Raw genomic sequence first — 19268 nt, 5'->3', positions numbered from 1 at the left:
AAGAAAATGGAAACATAATAGATGAAGAGCCCTGTGTCCCACTCCGGCCAGCCCTGGCTATATTAGGGAAGGGGAAGGGCCGGGCTGGCCCCGCCGGACCGTGACCCCCGGCCGGGCTGCACCCACCGGCCCCGCGGCCGCACCCCCCCTCCCTCAGCGCTGCCCCCGCTCTGCGCACTGCGGGCGCGGCCCCCCCTCCTCCCTCAGCGCACTGCGACCCCCGCCCGCCGGAGCGCCTTGCCCGGCGGCATCCCGGGCTCCTCACCGGGGCGGAGCGCTCCTTCCCGGGCTCCTTCTCGGGACGCCGCGCCCGGCGGGTGGCAGCTCCTCGCACACGAGGGGCGCCGAACCCAGCGCCGAGCGCCGCTCGGGTTCCTCCTGCTGCTGCCGCGGCGGGCAGAGAGGCCCCGCCCCCGGACTGCCACCACCAATGGCCTCGCGGGACGCTACTGATGGACAGCCCCGCGGACCAATAAACGTCGCGGCACCCTCCCCCCGGCCCTGCCGCGGAGTGGTGCCGCTCGGCGCTTACGCGAAGCCGAGCCCGCCCGGAAGGTGGCGACCAATCGGAAGGCACGGACGCCTTGACAGACAACCGTGAGCACCAGTAAGAGCGGCGCACCGGCACTGCAAGGCCCGCCCCCTGTGTGCAGCCCATGGCCGCGGGCAGATGGAGGGATCCCGCGGCTGTGGCAGTGCGGGATCTTAGTGGCCTCCGCTCCATGCTCTGGCCGCTTTCCCTTCACCCGTGCCTGAGCTGCTCCCCTGATCCTGGGTGTGTGGTGTATCCCGACCAGCTGCTCCCCGGTTCGTCTGGGTCCCCGCGCCAGCGCTCCCGCAGCCGCACAGCCCCCGCACCCTGGCGGGGCAGGCTGGGATCTGTAGTCGGGACTTGTCCGCTCAACCTCTCCTCTTCCCGGCTTCTCATCCCGCCTTCACCGTTCTTCCCAACCCCGAGAGCCAGCGGCACTGCCCCGTCCAGCCCGGCCCTTAGAGCGCCATCCTCGCCTCCCTCCGTTGCCAGCCCCGCTTCCCCCTTCCCGCCCCTCCGGCTCCCTCAGCCCGCCCGCTCCAGCGGATCAGGGACAGGCAGGACCCACGGCCGGGCGGGAGGATGATTTTTAACTCGCTCCTGGGGAAACGAGGCCAGGGGCGAGAAGGACGGGGAAGACAAAAAATAAGGAAAAAGCGGTGCCCGGGCCCAAAAGCGCTTCCCGTCCGTGACCTCTGGTCATGCGTCACTTCCCGGCGGCCGTTCGAGCGCGGAGCCCGCGGCCGTGAGGGGGTGCCCGGGCTGGGACGCGCTCGGGGCCGCTCGCCAGGCGGGGACCAGCTGCCAGGTGACTGCTGTTTGTCACCAGCCCCTGTTGGTGACAGGTTTCACTTCTTGCGGTTGCTGCTGCTGGGTCGTCGCAGGGTGCGCTCAGGTAATTCTGCGATTGCAGCTGCAGGGACTTGCGTAAGTAAAATAAAATACTTGCCCCCAGGCAGGTGTTGAGGTGTGCGCTTCCCTCCAGCACGGTACAGCGGCCTGTGGGAAAAATGTTCTACGCTGAAGAACTGTGTGGTGTCCTTTGCTCCGTCTGATTGCTTTCTCTTCTAGTGTTCTTTAAAATGCTGTGTTCTGGTGGGTAAATTTTCAATTCTTTGTTATCCCACTGGTGGCTTCACAGAACAAGAAAGACAAGGAGCTACTGGAGAGGGTCCAGCGGAGGCCACAAGGTGATGAGGGGTCTGGAGCATCTCTCTTATGAGGAGAGACTGTGAGAGCTGGGCCTGTTCAGTCTGGAGAAGACTGAGGAGGATCTCATTAATGCACATTAATATCTCAGAGGTGGGTGCCAGCAGGATGGTGCCAGACTCTTTTCAGTGGTGCCCATCAGCAGGATGAGGAGCAACAGACATAAAATGAAACAGAAGTTCCACCTCAGCATGAGGGAGAACTTCTTTACAAAGATGGCAGAGCACTGGGACAGCTGCCCAGGAACTCGTGGATTTTCCTTCTCTGGAGACATTCCAAAGCCACCTGGATGTGTTCCTGTGTTACCTGCTCCAGGTGACCCTGCCTTGGCAGGGGAGTTGGATGGGATGATCTTCAGAGGTCCCTTCCAACACAAACAATTTTGTGATTCTGTGAAGTAGTTGATTAATCAATCGACCAAGATGTTCTTAGAGCTTTGAATTCCCTATTAAGTTTTACTGAATATGCAGTCATGGAGCAGTTAAGTCCATCTAGAGGAAATTTATGAAGCAAAACCCTTAGTGGAAAGACTCATTTGTCTTAGGCATGTGCTGCTGAGCTGCATTAAAGGGCTATACTTAGTGGCCTGTAAAAATAAGCAGTGGGTTTATGTTATGTAATCAGCTTGTGTTGACAAACAGCTATTTGAAAACTTTAAAGTAATCCTTGAACTTGTCATCAGTCTTGCACCCAACTTTCCAACAGAGAAACAGCCCCAGGGATAATATCCTCAACAAGCTGGGTCTCAGTTGCTGCCTCTGGAAGGATAAGGGCCCATAGTGGGATGCAGTATAGCAGTAGCAGTGATTAGAAAGAAATTCATTGGGTTTTTTCAAATTTAATTGTATTGTTTGCATTGCCCTTATCCCTCAGTAGCTAGTTACTTTTCCAGATCATTTATGATTGATTGAACATGATAGAAGTTGGAGCAGATTACTTGGAAATACTGCTGATGTTGTTTCTCTCATGGATGAGCTATCTACCTGCTTGACTTTTAAAAAAAGTTTCAGTGCATTTTTTTTTATATGGCAGCTCGCTTTTCTTGGAAATTTGAGAGACTTTTTCAAAAGTTTTCCTGGAAATTATAGTTACTTTACAAATACATTTATAAAATTTATTCTGTTTTAATTCAGTTTTGAAAAGTAGTGGAAATTGCATCAAATAGTTTATAAGTACATTGTTGTAGAGCCCTTTCAAGAAAACTTCATCAGAGTGGAAAAATGGGAATCACTTTTACAAAACACATGGTAACTCCCACCAAATAAAAGCATTTATCCTGGTGTGCATGGGTTCTTCACTTCAAGGTTTTTTACGCCCTATGAATGAATCATGATGTAGGTCCATGAATCTTCCTCATCCCTGCTTTCAAAAGCTGAGATTATTTACCATTATCTAGTCCTAAGATACTTAAGCAACTTTAGATTAATAGTTACTGAATTTAGTAGTGTAACTATTTCATCCCTGATTTCCTTTCAAACACTTGAGTAAATACTTCAGAGTTTGAGTTTTTTAACTTGTGAGACTTGTGCAGCTGAATGAAGTCTCTGAATGAAAAGCTAGGTCTCCACACAAAACCTTTTAGGTCTATTTTATCTGAAAAAAAAAATGAAGCTCCAGAACTGGTGATCTGGAGATGTGGGAAGGTTGATGTGATCTGTACTACAGCACATTAAGGACACAGAAAAAGCCATGAAAAGTTGTAGTTAGAGAATACATGCACTGGTCTTTCTCTCTCCCCTTGCATCTTCTAAATCTGCAAGGACTAGAACAACAGATACAAACTGGTCCTATGCTACGCTGATCAAATTCTTTTTTAAAACAGATTATTTTTATTTCTTGACATTACTACAGTGTGTACATAAGTACTCTGTCTCAAAACATACATGACCACCACTGCCACAATCATTGTATGTATTGTTTTAATATCCATTGTTCACCACATTGGAATTCTTTAATTATTCACCTAGTCTGTAATTATTCACCATTCATTTATTCAATCATTCACCTAGAGAAAAAGACTAAACAAAAACTTGTACATATCTGGTTGTTAGTGCTTTCTGTTTTGCTGCTTTCCAGGATTGCAAAGTCAGTTCTAACTGTGTTAATGACTGATGCAGAAACATTTTTCATTGTAGTATTGCTATGTACTGATGACTCATGTGCCTCCTCTAATTCAGATCTGTGCTTCTGAAGCTGCATGGCTCCTATTCAGTGTTTCAGTGAAAGGATCTTGTCATGATCTTGTTCAACAGAAAGTTAATTATGTTAACATTTCATTCTCATATTGTCACTCACAACAAGCTATGTAGGGAGCTGATCACAAGTACATCATTATCTCTGCATTTATAGAATGGAAAATCATCAAAGAAAATGACTCACAAACTTTCTTTAGAGGTGAATCTCAGAACTGAGTGTTGAACAGCTTTGGGCCCACCAATCCTGCAGCATTGTTGACTTGTGTGACTCTACAGAAATGTTTTAGTTTTTGTCTTTAGTTTTTGTTTGTTTGCCAGCAGTCTTAAGTGCCATGCCTTAATCAACTTTTAAAGGAAAAAATGTGCAATGGAAAATATTGTGATAGGACTGAAGTGATTATGGTTATTTTCCCAACAGTTAGAACTGAAGCATTCATGTGTGCTCATTTGAGAGCAGAAGCAGGTATTTATTTACTGGAGCTTTATGCATTTGTTTCTGGGAAATGTTGTCTTGGGCACACAGGGCTTTCCATCTTCTGTTAAGCAAAGCTCTGTGGTGGATATGCATGCAAGAGCCTGCTACTCATCACAGTTCTTGTATCTGCTGCTGAGTGTTCCAGAGGCCCAAGGTATAGGAATATTGTTTCTGTAAAGCTATACCAAAGAGTCCACTTAGGAAAATGGGGGACTGTTTTTCTTTTATTTTTTCTTCTTTTTTTTTTTACTTCCCCCAAAGTGGGCATATTTGCCCCTTTTTTTCTGATTTAATTTTTAGGATTAAAAATTTAAACAACTGTTAGTTCCATCATCGGAAGTTAAATAAGCAATTTTTTTTCCCTGGAACTCTTCTGAAAAATGTTACTAAATGTTATATTTCAGTGTCCATGAGTAAGCTCAATTTGAATGGCAAATAACTTCTTTTCATGAATAGGCTGTTTGCTAAAATAATTATTTCATAGTGTAAAGGGAGAGATACATGCTGCCCTCTTCATCCTGGAATATAAGTGGCCTAATGCTGTTTGACACAGTAGAATATTCTAAATTAGTTAGAATATTTTATGGATACTGAGGTGAGGGACTCTTCCTCCAGCATCTGCACAATTTTGTGCTTTCCAGAGAGAATTCTCAAAACTCGAGGAAAGCTGTGTAGATATTGATTGTTCCGAGATGAAGTGCTGAGTATTGTTCCATCAAGCTTTATTCTCTATTCTGCCATGTAGGTAAGATATCCTCTTTCTCTTTTGTTTCTCTCTGGTTCAGCATGGCCAGTGCTCTCCAGGAAACCCCTTCAGTCAAAGCCTCTCAGTTAGAGGATGTTGATGCAAAGCTGTCCTTCCTACCTGAAAGACTGAGGAAGAAGCTGCTTCCTTTTCAGGAAAAGGGCATCATATTTGCACTTCAGAGAAGTGGCAGGTAAGATTATTGTATTCAACTTACTGTATCACATGCTAAAAATTGATGTGAAAATCAAGTATGCAGATATTAAAAATCATAAACTTGTGTTTCTATAGTTGAAAGTAAGAATATGATGCTAAAAATAGTTACTTTAGGTAAACATTGTTTTTTACAAAGGTTATTCAATACCAGCACTCTTTGGTGAGTTATGTTGCAGAAATCTTTCATAAACTGTAAGGTAACATGGTTTAAAATGAGTTGTGGAGGTTTTTTCCACAGAGGATGAAGAGATTTAATAATGCATTATGCAAAAGAGAGTTGTAGTATCAAAGTTCTCAGGTGAAAGGAGATTGATATCAGTAGGACCATCATTTTTGTTATGTTAATGGAGAATTCCTAAAATAAGTTAATTCACATTTGATTCTTTAGTTTTGAATGGCATGGTAGAGCTGTTAAGGGAATGACTAACAGATCTTGATGCATCTGTGTGGTTTTCTATTTTAAATTTGGTACAATTCTGGAGTGTGATCAGGGTGTTCTGGAGCTCACTGAGCTGCAGCAGCAGAGCAGGAGAAGCCTTGCACAGTGCTCAGTTAGCCAGGGCAGCAGCTGATGGAGTAGGCATTCAACAATTAAGCACCTGCTAAATCAAAAACCACGGTTTATGCAGCAGAGGCTGGAAATATTTTGCTGAGTAAGAGCCTGTTAGTGAGTTACAGGGTTGAAAAGGAGAGGGGGAAATGCTATTTCCACATTTATAAATTTTAGGAAATGTGGGCAATTGCAGCTTAAAGCTGTGAAACCACTGTATGCTGTTGTTTTGGAAAGAAATGATGTTGGGGAGGTCTGGCACAAATAGAATTACTGTAGCCTGTGTGGGAAAGATGGATGAAATTAGTTCCTGATTATTTCAGCATCTTGCTGAGAAGGAGAGGCTTAGGGCCTAAGGGGGTTGCTTGCTGATGTTTGTGACTGTTCTCAGGGGAAAAGAAATGTGCATCTTTCCCTCTAAAGGTGAAAAATTAGAAAGGAAATTTTTATCAGCAGCTCTTGGAATTACATGGAACTTTTAATCAATTAAAATCTCTGCATTTTTTCTCTTTGATTCTTTTCCTTTGGCCAAAACCCTTTAGCAGTGCTGTCTCAGGGAATGAACAAACCATCTGTTTTATGCTGCTGGTTTCAGTGGCAGAACAGAAAGATGAGTCCAGCCCTTCACATGAGAGCCTGAGATTTGATATGCTTTATGCTGAATTGGCAGTAACTGCTGGTGACCACCAGCCATATCAGGCACTTTCTTGCTGCACAGACTGAGAATGGGTGGATATCATTTTAATAGATAGCTAAGACTGTGGTAGAATAGACAGCATAGCCTGTGTGAGAGTTGAATTTAATAAATCCAAAGCCCTTGGCTGCCACAGAATGTGCAATTGAGGTGTATGTTTGTGTACACAAATAGTGAAATAACAGAAGCCATTAAAATTAAAGAAACTACCCATTTAATTAGGGTAGGCTAATGGATGTATTTGAAAGTGGTGTGATCCTCTGCAGGCTATTGTATAATACAGAATTTCCTTGGGAAGCAGCTTAACTGTTCCAGGACTGGATAAATTTTTATCAGACGTTTCTTTCTTCTTTTTGTTGAAATAGTAACAATTGCCTGCAGTAAGTATTCAGAAAGGTTTGGAATACCTATTCTAATGACTCTGCTATGGAAAGAATTCTATTTTTTTCATTAGGGTTATGGGTTTATGTTCAATTTTTTCCTTTAAGTCTTTCACTAACAAGAGTTTTGCATAACCCAGCAGTGATGGTTTTCATGTGACATGCATATGAAATAATGTTCATCATGATTGCAAGAAATCTTGCTGCTTGGCACAGCAAGTTCTGTGTGTAAGCTAGGTCACATTGAGGATTTGTGTGCACACTCTCAGCCAGCTTCTATATAAAGTAAAGTGTGTTAAGTCAGACTTTCCCAAGGAGTATTTTTTAAATCTGCCCCTTGCTGGTGCACATCTATTTCTCTTCCTGTCCCAAAACAGAGAACAAGAGCCTCTGGTGCTTGTAGCTGAGTTTTCTTATTAGTTTGTCCTCACAGAAGTCTTTCCCTTTTGTGTACTCCATAATGATTTAAACCTTCTTTCAGTATTCCCAGTGGTATATTTTCTGTAGAAGTGTCTTTTCTAATTTTAAAAAATATATAAGCATAGGACTTGAAGTGAGCAGTATGTGCATCTCTGCCCATCATTCTTCTTCCCCCAGGCTATGCACTCCCTTCACAGGCATCACTCAATCCATGCTTTGCTGTAGTGGTAGGAAACTGGTGTAGACAAAGTGTTGGCTGAAGAGATTCAATTAATATAATCTTAGATTAGATAAGAACCCAGCATGAAAAGGCACTTATTATTAGAACAAACTCTTATTTTTTGCATGGAAGGGGCTGGGAGCGAGCTATTAATTCCCTTGTCTCTTCCCAAAGCATAAAATAAATATGCTGTTGTGGTTTGTATTTTTGATTCATTGGTAAATGAATCAAAGGCTTTTCCAGGAGATGCTCCAAAGGCTTTATCTCATCTAACAGAGATTGCCTAACACTTTTCTAGGAAATGACAATTCTAGAGCCAGCAAGACAGTGTGTGCTTCAACATAAGCTAACACACCTTTTATCTCACAAACTTGCCTTAAAGGTGAGTAACTGACTGGCTGCTTTTTCCTTCCTAGAGATTATTCTTCAGACATGCACTTTGGAATGGCTGCCTAGGGATGGATACAATTTAGAGTCTTTACTGTAGCCTTAGACATTAATGTGCAGAAAAGCTGGGTGCATACAACTTACATCAATGAAGACTATTTCATTTTTGTGATTTTCTTTCAGTGAAGGTGTAAGTTACTTTTAAAAACAGCAATAATATGTATTTATTTATTTGTGTGTGCTTCAAACTGCCTCTTAAATAGAAACCAACCAAGTGGTCTATTCCAGGAATGTGAGCTGTTAGCAACAGGCTCAGGAAATACTGAGGGTTGGTGGGGTCAGATGTGTGTGCGCTGTTTGGAAGTGGGAGTGAGCAATTCTCGGCTCTCTGCTGCTTCTTAGTCATGTTTGGGCAGATGTAGACAAACCCCATTTCTTAAGAACTCAGGGTAGAACTGAGGGGCCACCAGGTGTTAGTGAAGAGGTGGCAATGCTGCAGCACAATGCTCCGGAAAAAGTGGTGGAAGCTTGGGTAAAATATCCAAGATACAGAGATCCATGGGCAAGTGACTCGATAGTGGTGATAAGGATGGTGTTCAATCTCATGTGAGCTCACATCTCTCTTTGAATATTGCTGATTGTTACTGCTGCTGTTCACTAATGTCATACTTGGAAAGTCACAATTCTTTTTACCATCTATTCTTGTTTTAGATCCTCTCTTTACAGAAGTGATGTGTGTCTAATAATACAAACAATTTGTTCACCTGAATACACTGTAAAAGAGGCATGCTGTTGTTTGAAATTTAGCTCTCATGCTACTGGATATCACTAAATGCTTTATCAAGTTTTGCAATAAAAACTGTCAGCATGTGATTTGCAAGCATCATTATTTGCCATTGCTTGTCTTGTAGATGGTATCTGTAAAAGATGCCTTCAGACACACAGATATATTTCTTTCTAGGCATGTTGGCAGAACAATTTGTTTAAGCTGAATGCAAAAGAGGACTTAGGAGATATTTACCACCATTGCAACAAGCAGTTCCATTATAATTCTATGCTCAAACTGTTTTACTGGGGTGACCTTGTTTCCTCTGTAAGTTTGAGAGGTAATACATTAACTTATATATTCAGGAGCATGTGATTTTGTATTTCCCATACATGCTGGCCTAATGCTGTTAGACACAGGAAAAAAAGGAAATGACCACGGATGGCAATATCAGGATGTGCAGAGTTCACATCTGCCATTAAGAACAGAAGTTTTAATGCATCAGTTTTAATGCAAGGGCAATTCTTTTGTTAGGCAGTCCCTATCTAGAGTAAGAAAAAGTTTTATAATGTTTAATATTTTTTTGGATAATGGGCTACAGAGAACCATTATGGCAGTGAAATCATTAGAGAATAGAGTGTGAATGTCCTCTGTTATAATATTGAGTCAGTTGCCTACACTTCAAAATACTGCTTTTTCCCATTGACTGTGTCTCTGATCTCTAGCAAGTTATACAGGAGGACTACATAGCTAGTTAACTCTTTGATAATTAAAACCAGACTATTACTTCAAAAATTATAAGTCTGTAGAAATTAATTCTTCCTCTCCCATCTTCAAAGTAGACCAGAAAACCAAAGGTTCAAATCATAATTTCCTTGAAGTTTATGAACACAAGGCACAGCATGTACAGTCTGCTGGGGGTTTAGCAGCTGGACCACAGAATTGGCAGCTCTTAGGCAGAAAGGAAATAGAAATGTTTGGAATTCCCAGGCACAGCCCTTGGTAGGGTGAGGAATTTCTGATATAAGTCCTATTTAAAGTCTTATGCAAATTTCTACACAAATTTCTTTAACTTTCTAGGTTGTATTATCCATTGAGTAGTATGAAAGGTATAATTTCCATTTGAGTTGGGTGTCTAAGGAAGCTATAGTTTCAGATGTTGTAAGCTGATGGGATAAGAGAAAATATGTTCAGTCCATGCACATTTTAGTTTCTGCTAGAGCAGCAGGCCCTTTTGTCTTACACTTTTCTATAACTATTTTTCACTTCCACTCTTATTTTTGTCATCATTACCGAGTTTGCTTCTGGGTTTTATGTTGTCTATTAATCTTTCTTTCTCCTTCTGTACAATGCAATTGTTGCTTTCTGTCTTGTATTGCCTTTTTAAGTTAGCAGAGCTTTTGTTTTACTTTGCTTTTATCTTTGCTATTTTTGATCAGTGATTACTGATTAATTTGCTCTTTCAGTGTATTTCTATTCTTCAGTTTCTTATCTTTGATAGTAGCTATGAGTAAGAGAATAGATTTGTCTTTCAATTCCATTTGGAAGCACTAAGCCTAGTTGCATGTCTATATATCTCTTACTGTCTATATCTAATTTTTCTGTCCTTTGTTTGAAAGGTCATAGGTTTCTGCAAGTCAATGTTGTGATTAAATGCAAGACCAATCTGCTTTTTACCATTGTCTAATTTTTTTTTTCCCAGAATCAGCTGCATGGTTTAAAGGAACACTTACAAAAATATTTTACAGGCCATTGTTGAATTTTTTTCCAGTTACATCGACTTCAATAAAAGCCAAATTACTTAAATTTGCATGGTAGAAAAAGAAATTACATTCACTTTTTTTTTCATGTCTATGAATATTTCTTAATATTTCTTCTCAAATATTACATTTTAGTTTGTATTTGGTGGCTTGCAGCATCAAGTGCCATCAATGAGTCTCCATTATTTGTAGAACTTGAGATCAGAGATCAGATTTGAAGAAAAATAATTGTAACTTTTTTTTGATTTCTGTCTCTAGTCTCAGTGGTTTGTAGTGGGATAGCCTGAAAGAGCTGTTTGAAACAAGGCATAAGTCTCTTGCTAGAGTAAGAAAGAAATCATCTTTTATTCCAATATATTCAGCAACTCAGATGTATTAAATTATTACAATTTTCTGATAAATGTGGGTCCTTAAACCTGCATTATAACAGGTGAGCCGTTATCTCCAGTCTTAGAGAACAAAGCACAGAAGTAATCTCTGGGGAACAAGAAGGGGATTGCTATTCAGTGAATATGGAGAGGATCAAACAGTTAATGCATTGCAGCTCTGAGAGTTGAAGAAACATTTCATTTTTTTAAGACGTTGGTTTGTAATGATTCAGAGTACATCTCACATTTGAGGAGTGCCAAGGAAGAGAGGGATGAATAAATGAAGATGCTAGCTCACAGAATGAGGTTCAGATGCAGGAAGTATGAATGAGAGACTGAGCCAAATTCTGCACGGCTTTCATAGCCAGGGAAGCTTGTTTGAAAGTGATGCTGGAGGAACTGGGAAGCAATTCAAATAGAACAAAAAATGCATTGTCAGTAAGTGAATCTAGGATATAATTCAGGAGAGGAGCTATGTGGGGTGAAAAAGAGAAAAAGAAGACTTAAGAACAGAAAAAAACCAATGATGGAAATATAAGAATTTACCTGGCTTTAAATGTGGACTCATAGCAGCAGGAATAGAGAAGAAAATGCAGATTTTAGGAATGCAGGGCACAATGTGTTAGAATGGAAGAGGAGAACCCAGAGAGATAAAGATTACAAGTGTGGGTAGTAGGTTGTCAACAGTGATAGAGGGAGGGGAAAGGGGAAATGAGTTGGTGTTGGCTGTGTGCAGGGAAGGTTTGCAGTGTGGGAATCCATGAAGAGAAGTTGGTGTTTAACTACAGCACCCAGGAGAGGACAAAGGGGAGGGAGCAGTTCTGAATGTGAGACAAGTCACTTTAATGAGAGTGAATAGAAATAAGGTCTTAAATGAGTAACATTCTGACTGACTTAATGCAAGCTGGAAGGAGAGGAGGAACACAGGCACAAGGGAAAAGTACCCCAGATCACCAGGGAATGCAGAGTTTATAGGGAAAGTAGTGATAAGTATCTCCATTTCATTGAAAGCCAGTAGACTGCACACTAAGGAAGGTTTCTGCTGCTGCTCAGAGGGATTTCAGGCATGCCAGTTAACAGCAAGGTTAACATTTGCAGCCTTGATTATCAGGAGCTGAAAATAGTTGAAGTTACTCTGTTTTCTTGCATTGAGTCAGCTGCTGAACTCATTTGTCTCTGAAGCCAGTGACTGAATAGATGAGGAGTTTTCACTGTCACTGTTGGGTGTCTTCTTGGCTGGAAGTTTTTCTAACCTAACAGTTCCATTAATATATTCTAAAAACCTATTGAAGTGTCTTGGCTTCACCTTCATCTTGACCACTTTGTTATGTATTATTCCACACATCTTTGCCAAAGCTAAAATACCAGAACACGTGGCCTGAGAGCTTTCAAGTACTAAGAAAACATTTTAGGTGGGTTTTTCAGTCACATGTAGAGGAGTGTTGGAGAAAAGCACAATGATTCTCCCCTCCACTCCTTTTCAGAATCATTAACAATGCAGATGTGGCAATTTAGTGCATCTTCTGTTAAATCAAAGGTTGGGGTTTTATCACTTAGGGGTTTTTTAAATACCTAGTGTAGTTCAGGAGCAAGGGTAAGATTTATCTTACATCTTCTGGAGCATTATTTTTGCTGCAACACCCTTGATTATTGTTGCAAGGGAGTCAGCTCTCTTTGTTGCAGTTTTAGGACTGCGTGCTGTGATTACTGACACACAAATGTAATGGTTGCTTGCGCAGTTTTATATAAAAATGTTCTAAGTTCAGATTCCTTAAATAACCCTTGGTTGAGATGTTAGTGCTGAAGTGTTGGCTTGTGAGTAGGAGGGAAATTATATGTTGTAGTGTTATATAAAACTGACTCACATGAGTAGGTGAGAATCCCAAGAATATCAGGACACCCACACCAGTGAAAGAAAGACTCAAGCTTCCTCTGTACAACATGTTCCAAAGCCTGCATTAACAAAAAACAGCTTTAATTTGCTTGAGTAGTAACAAAATTTTTCAGTGTTTTAAAAAATGAAGTGCTACAGCTTTCACTGTTTGCCTTGGAAAATGCATTTAGAAGGGAAGGAGTTTGTTCTGGAAAAGCTACCTGCAGTTCTTAGTGGTTTTTCCTGGATAAATAGCTGCTGAAAATCAATCAAGAAGTTAAATTATCCTTACGAGCAAGCAACAGATGGATTGGATTGCTGTACCCCTTTAGTTTTTAGTGTCCCAGGTAAGGAAGCACAACTCTCTAGAGAAGATATTATCTAAATATTTCTATAGTTACAAGAAAGCTCTAACACCTGGTGTTTGGCTTGGTGGGATCCTTGGTTACAGAGACCTTAATTCCAGTGTGTTGTTAATCAATATTCCTCCAAGAGCAAGGTTCAAAATGAGATTTTCTCTGTACAAAAATACTTTACTGCAGTAGCCATACCTAATAGAAGAAACTTTAGCTGCATTGTTTGCATGGTTAATAGTGCTGACATTTCAAAAGGGGTGACCCAAATGGAACCCAGAAATAGAAATGATTTTCATTTAAATGTTTGTTCTTCCTGAAACTCATTTTATAAAACTGTGTTAGCATTAACACAATTGTTAATGTTAAAATTGTGTTAGCATTAACCTTCTGATGCAGACTATTTTTGTATGGCTCTATGGCATATGCCACATGAGCTTAGCCTCAGTTTCCTTCTGTTTCTCCAATGAACTCATCTGCATAAAATTTTAAAGATCTGCTTGTCCTTCTGCTTTGCGAAGCTGATTCCAATCTTCTTGACATCAACACAACCAGTGTTTTTTGAGGTTTGAAAAATTATTTTTTCTGTCCTTTTAGAGGCAGAGCTTTCCTGATAGAGCTTTCAGAGGGCTCTGTCAGGAGCTTTGGGTTTCTTTCTTAGCTCCTTCACCTGTTTTTTTGCTTGCTTCAGGTTTCTCTCCAAGGTTTGCTGTAGTAAGAATGTATAAATGCACCTTTGCCTGGTGCTTGGTACCTTTACATGGAATCAAGTACCAACCAAGACTGTTCTGACAGTGCTGAAACACTGGTTCTGGGGTTCTGACTCATCCAGCTTTGGGTGGTCCCTTCCATTATGGATTCTCTACGTGCAGAAGAAAGCTGGGGTTTGTGTACAGCCTCAGGTGCTTGCAGTTGTTCTCTTCAGTGAACAGCAGGAAGGTTTTGGACCTGTGTGCACCTGAGGTGCCCCAGCACAGCAGACCTTACTCTCTGCAGGCATGTTCACTCACCAGGGTACATCCTCACTCAAAGCTCTTTGTGTTTGCTTGATAAAAGAAAAATGTGCTTTTATTTTCAGGCTAATACACCTCAAAATTCTGGGGCTGTTACAGTCTAGTGGAGGCCCAAATGATGTTTCCCTTCTATTTGTGAAAGGTCCTACTGTGTCTGGAGGCCATTGCTAACCCTATACTGCAAAAGGGTTATGAATACTAGCAAGGTTGTAGCAGCATGTGCAGTGCATCCCAATGAGACTCTGCTGTTTCTGCTCAGAAAAAAATAGATTTCCTTGATGAATGGACAGAGATTCAAACACAAGCCACAGGATTCGCTCTGAAGGAGGGAAACATTTAAAGATTAAATGCAAAAGAATCTGAAAGAATTTGCCATTGACTGGTGCTTTTTGCATGGTTGGACTTTGCTGCTGAGAGCAAGTGCAACTGAGACATCTCAGATTCCTTTTTTCCATGCTTTTCTGAAACTTTTGACCATGTGGGCTGAGCTTCCAACAGGATATGAATCTGCGTATCATAGCTCTGATTTATATTCTTGGATAGAGCTATTATTAAGGTGTCATATGAACAGATGGGACATGAATGATGAAGCTCAGATTGGGTAACTACCAGTTGAGAGGAAATGACTAATTGAACTTCAGAGAACAAGAAGTCTGTCTTCTTGCAGTCAAAATATGTGAAACAAAAATACGTATTTGTCCCTTCAATGTAGCTGAAGATCTGTTTCTTCTGCTTTTGACAGCATGGAACCTTTATGTCCATGTTGGCAGCTTGTCTGACTGCAATAATGTAGAACATACTGAAGTTTGTTTTAAATAGAGGCTGCATATTTTTAAGATTATGTAAAGTATTGCTTTTTAGCAGCTTAGTGCAACTAACTATTAGGTATCTTGTAAGTTCTGTGTGATGTGGGCTATAAAGATGGGGAAGTTCTTTACACTTCAAATCTAATTGTTGTGATTATAAACTGCAGACACTTCATGATTTCCTCTCCTCTGTAAGGTGTTTTTCATTGCCCCAGAATCCAATGAAAATAATTTGGACTTCTTATGTTTTGCAACTACATTAGGCAGACATCTTTAGAATTCTTATATTAAAACTGTGAAAGCTACACAAATGAATGCTTAAAAATGCATTATGTCATAAAATAAATTGAATATCCTCCATTTCCCCTTCCATTAACTCCTACCTGTATCATAAACTCAATCTTGTGTGCCATGTTAAAATTTTGTTAAGTGTGAGTGTCAATAATGTTAATTAGTTGGCATAAATTAGCAATTTAAAAACTGTAGCACTTCAGGAATTTGAGTCTGAGCAGTGTGGATCCAAGCAGTGATTCATGTCACTAACTGTATAATCACAGGGGACTTCACACATTCAGATAACTCTAACTGGAGCTTTAAAACCAATTTAGTGCACTTGATTGATCTCAATCTATGATGTGTCTGGTCAAATTTTAAATGCTGAAAAATGGCTGGATTGCCAGTACAGGAAGAAAATCCCAACTACTTATGACAAAGCAATTTCATCACTGGGCAGGAGAAGAAAGTGAATGCTTACTAGCAAAATATCACCAGAGATCCCCAGCTTTAAGCATAGGGATGTTTCTGTGGCTCTGTTTCTATTGGTACTGCAGAAATAAGGAAGATAAAACTGTGTTGATCACTTCATGTAACCTCTGTTTGCAGAGTTATTATGGGTAAATTATTATTGTTATTATTATGATGGCAGCTACTTTGTACTTTGCTTCATTTACCAGCAACAAATTGATGAGTTTCTATAAATATTTTAAAGTCATCAACTTTGTTGCTGCTACATAAGAAATTTAACTTAAGGACATAATCAGTGGAAGTTAATAGACATTGAAAACAGGAGATACTCTATAGCAGCAAAGATTTTATGAGTATAGCCTGAAAATGAGTGCAAAAAGAAAAGCAGAATCATTTCTTATTTGTCATCAGATAAAGTCATCAATGTTTAGGTGGCTACATTTCACTCTGATGAAGAAATCTAGCTTTATGGAAAAGTTCCTGTGGTTGACATGCTTTTAAAGTGGGTAGTTTGTTATTTGCTATTCAGTTTCTAATTGTCAGAGCCATTTGTAAATCACTCTGAATTTCTTCATTTTTGCTTGTTATCCTGAAGGGAAGGAGGAGCATCCAAATAGTTCACCTATGCCAAAGAGTAATGCAACAGGATCCTACCTATTCTCACTTTTTCTGTTTGTCTGAGCTGGCATAATTAACATTTCACTATTTATGCAATTCTACTAAAATTTAAACTGATTTGCTGAGAGATACAGTATTTGCAGCAGAGGTTGGCAAGGAATACTTTTATTCCTGTCCTCTTTACCACATTTTCTTGCTACCAGATGCAGCTTGGTTATTGCTATATTTGTACTTGAGCCCTGATATTCCTACCATAAATAATCTTTATTGTTGAAGAAGGTCTGTGGTTTATTCTTGAGCTGTCTCTGCTCTGTAGCTGTTGGTTGTAGCCTTACTCATTTGCTGCATTTGTGTAAGGAGTACTACTGCAACAGTAGGTTAGTGTGCATTCCAATTGATTTCAGGCCTCAAACTGTTTTTAAAAAACATGATTAATGTTACTGAAAGCAGTTGGCCTCAAAGAATCTGCAAAAAAGAAAGGCTTGTTTTGTAAACTTCAGTTCAAGCAATTAACAATGAGTATTGAATGGGAAAAAAAAAAAAGCAGTCTTTGAAAAAAACTGACATTATTTTAAAATTAGAATTGTGTATTAGTTGTCTGCAAATAAATGTCTTTGCCCAGCTGCAAATCACAGACATTAAGGTCTCACAATCATGAGTTGCCACTAAAAATAATTGTCTTCCTGCCTTTTTATTCCTTTGTAAATCTGTGCAGGCTTGGGGGCTTTGTTTTGTTATATTTTCTTCCTATGTTTTCTCTGCTCCATCCCTAACAGCTGGGGAGGGGAAGTTGCAAAGCAATTGCAAATAGATAGTTTGTTGCTTATAAAAATGGAGTTGTATAAGAATTAATTTTGAATCAATTTTTTACCTCAGTTGAATGAAACTGCAGAAGTTAGTAGACACAGGAATTTATACTGGCAGGCAGTGAGCAAACAGCATTATACTGTGGTTCTGAAAATATCAAACATTTTATCTTTTTTTGGCCAGCTCCACTAACTCCAGAGTAGCTACCATTAAAAAAGCAGTTCTGTATTACTTGGAAAAATTTTTCTGGATCAAAATACAGAATGTTTATATCTTGTGTTAAATTTTGTTAAAGACACTAAGACCTGGAAGATCTTTCCCATTTTTTCCTGGAAGGAGCATTATATTTGAGTTACACAGTGTAAAGGGTACATATAGAATCCCAGAATGGTTAAAATACCTTTCAGAAATTCATGTAAAAAATGGCATTTAATGTTTACAAAATGTAAATATGCTGAACAGAATTTACTGTTTATGACTGGGCACTTGGAGTTGTCATTGTCTTTACACAGAGTGTCTTTGCCAAGTGACTCCAAAATGGGCAAAAAATCAAATTCATTTTCTAATACTTTAGCTGGTACAATTGGTGTGGGAGAGGGAGTGTCTGCTTCTATTTCAAAACAAATGTGACAGCTCAGGAAAGCACATTTTTGAAATCAATCTGAAATACAAATAGTCCTTAATCATGAAGCACAAAAGCATTGCTGAAAGACAAAAGAAAACTGAAGATACACTTTTGCCTTGGAAGTGTCTCTTATGATTACAGTTAATCTATCCCTGGACCTAAGCAGAAGTTCAGTTTTGCAATTGCAAGTTCTGAGTAATGCCAGCAAACTGAATAAACATATTTAGAAGAATTGTTGGACTTAGCTTCAGTTCATACCAAATTCATTTTTTGTAGGTGATATCTGGAGGAATGAAGTCACCTTTTTTCCTTTCATTGGTTCTGTAAATCCAGAATTTAAATTTATAGTAAACAATTTGTAAGTATTGATTTATGTATTATATTTTGTATTAATTTCTGCTTTTCCTCCCCTTTTTTGTTTCTTATTTAGGTGTATGATTGCTGATGAGGTAAGTGATGTTCCTGTTCCTCTAACACTCTCTTTTCTGGTGTTAATGCACTTGGTGCAGATGTGACTTTTTTGTTTGAGAGGTGTGGGCAGAAAGGCTGGTAATGAAAGAATCCTAATTTGTGTGATAGTCAGCAGATATCCTGAAAATACCTAAGTGAGGGGAAAAATTGGAACCTGACATAAGTTTAGAAGAATCCTTGAGAAAACTTAAAAGGTTACTTTTAATTGTAGGTTAAATCTCCTGCACTGTTACATTTTAAAAACACTGACTCAGTTGATTTTTTTAAAGTGCTTTATAATTGCATAGTGAGCTATTTTTAGTGCATTATTAGACATTCCTGGCCCAAAAAGATTTTTAACAGATATGGTTTCCAAAGATGAATTTTTTAAAGTGCTCTCATCAAGTAGTAATAGTAAAATTCATTGTATCCATACATTTAAAAATATATGTTGTATTCCATCCATATCAGGGAAATCTGAGTCCAGCATTTCTTCCCCCAGATAAAATATTTTTGTAATAAAGTTCTTGAAGTATTGTCAGTATAAAACCTTTCTGAAAAAGAGAATTGCTGTAGTCTCACAATTCTAATTTGGGTTTTCTTGACACACTGGGAGGGAGAGGGAGATGGATTATTGGGATTTAAGCATCTCCTCATACTATAAAAATCTCATTACATCTGGAGATAAACTATCCTGGCGCAGAATGCAAAATATCTGGGAGCTGTGGAGAATACAAAAGTATTCAGGGGAAGAGAAAAGGGAAGCTTGGGAAAAATCAAAATATCAGCAGTAGCTATTTTTTTATTAAAACAGTTTATTTCCAGCCTTGAACTAGAAAATGAGCTGTGCATAATTATGTTAGCAATAAAAAGTCCTGGAAGATACATTTATTCCAAAATAAAAGTTGTATATTTTGTAATGACAATAGGTGTGGCACTGGAGGAAGTATTGTGCACTGGTGTGTATCCTGTGCTTTTTGTCCTATCTCTAAATAAGAAAATGTTGGTAAAATTAAATATCAGTATTGTGAGCTTTTATGTCAAAAGAAATTATGGAGGAAA

At 39.7% G+C, this 19268-nt stretch overlaps 1 protein-coding gene across 1 annotated transcript in view; it reads left to right on the top strand.

Annotated features, from left to right (window-relative positions):
• The first annotated feature begins 1262 nt into the window (after positions 1-1262).
• ZRANB3 (zinc finger RANBP2-type containing 3) overlaps positions 1263-19268 on the top strand; it is a 40166-nt gene continuing 22160 nt past the window's right edge. Inside the window, exons 1-3 of the mRNA XM_066553074.1 lie at positions 1263-1427; positions 5197-5349; positions 18187-18205. Of these exons, the coding sequence (XP_066409171.1) occupies positions 5198-5349; positions 18187-18205 (171 nt within the window). The 5' untranslated portion in view covers positions 1263-1427; position 5197. The remainder of the gene's footprint in view (positions 1428-5196; positions 5350-18186; positions 18206-19268) is intronic.

The sequence above is a fragment of the Molothrus aeneus genome, chromosome 7 (assembly GCF_037042795.1).
Source record: "Molothrus aeneus isolate 106 chromosome 7, BPBGC_Maene_1.0, whole genome shotgun sequence".
In the NCBI taxonomy this organism is placed as follows: domain Eukaryota; kingdom Metazoa; phylum Chordata; class Aves; order Passeriformes; family Icteridae; genus Molothrus; species Molothrus aeneus.
Note: the sequence above shows the minus strand (reverse complement) of the source record. Positions and strands in the feature narration are given on the sequence as shown.